Source organism: Psammomys obesus, unplaced genomic scaffold, assembly GCF_907164565.1.
Source record: "Psammomys obesus unplaced genomic scaffold, mPsaObe1.curated_primary_1811, whole genome shotgun sequence".
In the NCBI taxonomy this organism is placed as follows: domain Eukaryota; kingdom Metazoa; phylum Chordata; class Mammalia; order Rodentia; family Muridae; genus Psammomys; species Psammomys obesus.
This window is the reverse complement of record NW_026592510.1, coordinates 22,762,778-22,768,560: the sequence shown is the minus strand read 5'-3', so window position 1 is coordinate 22,768,560 and position 5,783 is coordinate 22,762,778. Positions and strand designations below refer to the sequence as shown.

Here is a 5,783-nt window from a genome sequence, read left to right as displayed (position 1 = left end):
TCAAACAGGATTTTAATAGAACACTCTGTTAAAAGCATATGGAATTTATTATGAAAATCATAGATTATTAAATATAAAGTAATATTACTTTTAAAATAATACAATGAAAACATATCTTGCTGGTTGTCAGTTTTAACTATTTTTATGTTAAGAATCATAGACTGATTCTTTTTAATTAGTTCATTCTCTTTTAGTATTTTAGTTTATGACATTTTCAATTTGGTCAGTTGTTACAGAATTGTAACTGACATGAAAAAGTAAAAAAAAAAAATTGAAAGAAAAGAATGGTTGATAGTGACAGCTGATTGTTGTGGGAGATCTCCCATTCATGATTTTATTTATGTTTTGTGATATATCTTGAATTCAGTTTTCTTTACCTCTTGTAGACTGAGAAATCAATTTACCCAAAGCCTCACAATGAACTAGAGCTAAAATATGGTTTAGATTCTTGTGTATTATCTTAGTGATCTGAGGAACAAGAAAATATTTTTCCAATTCCAAAATAAAAAAAAATATTTGTAACAATTTCCATCTTCTTTTTTGTCTTTTCCATCTTCTTGAAACTAAAAGGAGACCACTCATGTTAATAAAAAAAAATGTTCCAAAGCAGTTACTATCTGATGTAAATATTGTACTTAGAAGTGAAAGAAATACATTTTCTGCTCTGAAGTTTTCTCAGTTTTGTATAGGCCCCAGAGTAACTCTCTCCCTTAAGCAAATCTTTGGCATAGGACATAAAGTATGCTTAAACTATCCATATCTGTCTTTACACACTGTGCTGTGCATGACACAGAGTGCTTAGTGAGAACTTCTTTCAGCATGGGCAAAAGTGTAAGGAAGAACACCAATACACTACGTCTTTCATAAACTATGCTACACTTAGCCATTGTTGAGGGCTAAAAGTAGGAAAGGTGTCTTAGCTCATCTTAAAACTATTAACATCACTTGACAGAAGGGACAAAAAATACAGTGAGTTGATGAGTATCAACGCAGTTTGAAAATTTTGTCAATTTTGACAGAAAAAAAAAGACAATCTAATGAGGCAGAGGGTTGGAGCTGTATCACCATACTGCCTGCTAATGACGCTGACCAGAAAATCATGCGTCTAAAAGGAAGTTAAAAACAGTTTATCACAATTCACAGTAACTGAACTATGATCTTTTCCACAAATAATTTATAATGTTGATGAAAATTAAGGCAAGAGAGGAATCTACAATTCAAATCAAGTGAACTTACTTCAAATCTGATTCTGTTAATGATGAAGCAGGGTATCAGTAATGACTAGTGTCAAGGAACGAACCGAGAAACAGAGAAAAGAAGAAATTACAATAGAAGTGTCAGGTACAAATTTCACCACATTTCACTTCACACTCAGCACTAGCTTGCTTCCCATACTCAGGCCAACAGCATAGCACTCTATGAAATATCAGTAGTGGCTGATATTTTCACTTAACTTTGCAAGGTTTGAGACACCTGGAATCTACCAGTGACCTTTCTGAAGGCAGCTTTCACATCTTTGTTTCTCAGACTATAGATCAGAGGGTTCAGCATGGGGATGACCACAGTGTAGAAGACAGACACGACTTTGTCTTCCTCCAGGGATTTGCCTGAACTGCTCCGTATGTACATGAAGATGAGGGTCCCAAAGAAAAGAGCCACAGCGGTGAGGTGGGAGGCACATGTGGAGAACGTTTTACCTCTGCTTCCTGAAGACTTCATCCTCAGGACAGCCTTGATAATGAGCAGGTAGGAAATGAGTATGACCAACGCATTGACCAAGATGACAAAGTTCCCAAAAAAGACAATTATAATTTCAACATTTGTTGTGTCACTGCAGGCCAGCTTCAGCAGGGGTGGAAGGTCACAAAAGAAGAAGTTAATTTGATTGCCTTCACAGAAGAAGAGAGAAAAGGTGCATGTGGTTCTTAAGATGGCCCCAAACAACCCACCAGCATAGGCACCAGCCACCAAACTCCAGCATCTTCTAGGGCTCATGGCCACAGTGTAGAGTAGTGGGTTGCTAATAGCAACATAGCGATCATAGGCCATCACTGCCAACAGGAAACACTCGGTTGCTGCACAGATGGTGAAGAAGAAAAACTGGGTAGCACATTGGCCATAGGAGATGATCATTTTGTCTTTGGCCAGTGTTGCCAGGATCTGAGGGGTGATGACTGAGGTATAGCAGGCATCCAACACAGAAAGGTGGCTCAGGAAGAAATACATTGGGGTGTGGAGTTGGATATCCACCTGGATGAGAATGATCATGCCCAAGTTTCCCAAAATGGTGACAAGATAGAAGCTGAGAAACACCAGAAAAACACCAGGGACTTCCCACTTGGGAAGGTCAATAAAGCCCATGAGAACGAACTTGGTTACAGTCGTGAGGTTATTCTTGGCCATAGAACCAATGTGAACTGTTAATCTGAGAATGACAATGAAGTAAAAACACATACCAAAAATCCCACAAACTCCTTCTCTCTGTGACAGAGGTTGAGTTTGTAACCATTAGCTTATTTACAATGCTTGTTTCAGAAATCCTGAACCAGGCTTATTTTTCTAGGGCAGTTCCTAAATTTGGTTGGGCTAAGCCATATGCTGCTGTTTCTGCTCTACATCAATTCTGGTTTATATTCGTGAATTTCTGTGAAGACAAGACACATGTGACACTCAGGTTTGGAATGGACCAAGACAACAATTATTTCAATCTTATCTTTTGTATCACACAACTACCCTATAGTTATATGATAGTGGAATCTGTCCATGCCTTCTACCCGGTCACCCCAGTTTAACTATGCTGATTCTTAAATCCACCTAATACCTGTTTGAAATGATATTCTTACAGAAGTTTGAAGATTATAATTTTTCTCTTCCTCTTTTCCGTGTAGCACACATTCATATTTTTTTCTGATCATGTGTTTATTTAAACAGGCTGAGAAAACTGCCTATCAAAGGTTGAGCAAGACAGTTCAGCTGATAGAGGCACTTAAACAGGCCTGACAATGTGAACTATTTACCCATGTCCTACAAGGTGACTGGAGAGAAGCCATTTCAGAGAATTGACCCCTGATCACTACAGGTGTGCTATGACCTGTGTGGGCCTGTGTGTGGGCCTGCATGCACACAAATATGCACATATGCACACACACACACACAGAGACCACAAAAAATAAAATAAAAACTGGAACAACTAGATCGATATAGATGATAGATAGATAGATAGATAGATAGATAGATAGATAGATAGAAAAATAGATAGATAGACAATAGATGATTGATAGATAGATATTTTCTCAAGAAGCCCTAAATAGTCAACATATTTTTCTCTGCACTCCAGTCTTTAGCACCAAGCTCAGAGGCTATAATATTCAACATATAGTGTTTCATTCCTTATTTTATTATGTGGCTTTGGCAAGGCATCTTGCCCCTTTTGACTTTATTTCTTATTTATAATACGGAAAAGATGTGCACGTATTAGTAAGTTATTTTGAGTATTATGTAATTTAATATATGTAAGAGATATAGATTAATATCCAGTTCAGGAATACCTAAATATAGTCTACTATTAGTATTATTATTGCAAATATTATTATAAAATTTAAATATGAACTATTCTTTCCTTTTCTGAAATATAATACATTTCACCCATATAATTTTTTTATATTTTCCTCTGTACCTTATTAACAATGTGTTTTCAGATTACAGTTTGTTAGAAAGACAGGTTCACATACACAGAAAATTATGACAAAGTAATTGAGTTATTTTTGTTCTCTTGCTAAATTAAGTAAATTCCTCCTGACTCATTCTTTCTTCTGTTAAAAATAACTCTTGTTTTTCACTCAGGACCTGTAGCATCACTTGTTCTTCTGGCTAGCTCTTCTGCCACTTCTCCTGTTGGTGGTCATGAAAATGGTAAGTGGTACTTCGCTGTTATGATTGCATATATACCATGCACTGAAAGAATTCTGTTGATTCTGGGAAAAAAAAACTTTCAAACATCAAGTAAAATTAACGTTCTTTTCCTATGCTTTGTCAATTTTTCAAAAATAATTATATTCAACTTGCTTTACAATGTCTTTTGGAAATTTTTGCATTTTCTACTATTTCTTATTGGTATATGGCATAGATCTGAGTCACACCATCACCCACATACATAGCCACTGGTCATTTTTCATATGCATTATGTCTCTTCCAAAAAAGTTTCTAACACCCAAATGGTACTTGAGAACTTCTTCATAGAAACTCAGGTGCATATCTCCTTACCTCAAAGGCATTGACACTTATATACTGTATACATTACTGTCAATAATATCACTAGACAAGTTACTATCAATACACCACATATGGAGGAGACACTGAACACAGGTATGACTTCACATGCAGAGGGATCACTGTTCACGCTTCAATTACCCTGGATTGCTTCCCTAGAACCATTTTCTCATTACCTTAGTGCCGCATCCCGCACCATGAGATTCAGATTAAAACTGGGGGAGGGGGGGTATTTAAAATGGCTTCAGTTTGGTTCCTTCTTACACTAAGAGAAAGACAAATTTTCAGATGATTTACTGAAATACTTCTAACCTTCCCAATTTGATTTACATCTAGAAATTTGGTGCCCTTTATTGTAAAAAGGAACATTGTTAAATAATGTAAAATATTTCATATGCATGATCATTGATTAGCCTATGGATTTATAACCATACGTGATGGTTGTAGCACAGGCAGTAGGTGAATGTTGGGGTAGGAAGAGAAAATTTATGGGGCACTTAGTATTTGAAGTGCACAAAATACTGAGAATCAAATTCTATGTTTCTGGAATATCAGAGTTAGGATGATAACACAATCATAATTGTATAGTGGATATATATATATATGCACATGATGCATTAAAAACCAAGAGTTCAAATAAAGTAAAATGGGATACTTATCTCATTCCTACCATTTTGTAGCTTGTAAATTACTTACTTTCTTCTGTAGCTAAAATAAATGTGTTTTGTTAAAAAAAAAACTTGCTAAATCAAAGCTGTTGATTCTATAACCAAACGCGTGACAATATAAAATAATTACTAAGAAATTATTTTCAATAAGCTTAACTAGGAATTCTGTTTTCTGTCATGACATATGACTGTCATTATTTATAAAAATCCATCATAATAAAAATGACTGACTTAGCATAATGCATCTCTATCCTTTTTATTAATACTTACAAACCTCTATAGATAACTCTACATGCCTTCATGTTTGACAGATTCCTTCATGTATTACCTACACATACATGTATATATTACGTATGTAAGTTTAAGAGTGGTTTAGCGAACAAAACCCTTAATTTTTTTCCAAGAATCAAATGTGGCTTTGCTTACATACACTTCTAAGATATTTCACAGGAAAACTTTCAGGATGACACCTGTAATATCCACGTTTTAGACACTATCATGTTGGTTTGATCTTAGAATAAAGGGCGCCAACAGCCTTACTGAACCCAGATAGTTTACAGCTAGCAAAACTTTTGAAAAAAAGTTGATATTATTATTTATGACATACAATGAAGAACATTAGAAACTTGAAGGTAGAAAAAGAGATATGCTATCTAGAAAAACTTTTAAAAAGAGATTAACTCTAAAAGTTGTACTTACATTAACTTTCAAACTCCTGTCAACCTCAGATAAGAAAAACAGAGCCCAAAGACATTAAATGATTTGTCTAAAATATCACTACAAAAATGAAGAGATATTTAGATGTTACCTGAACTTCTGACTGCAGCTTTTCCAAACATTGGTGTT

At 35.1% G+C, this 5,783-nt stretch overlaps 1 protein-coding gene across 1 annotated transcript; it reads right to left on the bottom strand.

The window, feature by feature from the left end:
• Window positions 1–1,449: 1,449 nt before the first annotated feature.
• Window positions 1,450–2,403, bottom strand: LOC129681963 (olfactory receptor 9I1-like). Its single transcript, XM_055614184.1, has one exon. It carries the CDS (start codon window positions 2,401–2,403, stop codon window positions 1,450–1,452), a length of 954 nt encoding a protein of 317 aa, XP_055470159.1.
• Between the last annotated feature and the right edge of the window lie 3,380 nt (window positions 2,404–5,783).

Bases quoted from the DNA above. Each gene is read 5' to 3' on its own strand.
- LOC129681963 (XM_055614184.1), bottom strand. From the start codon at position 2,403: ATGGCCAAGAATAACCTCACGACTGTAACCAAGTTCGTTCTCATGGGC.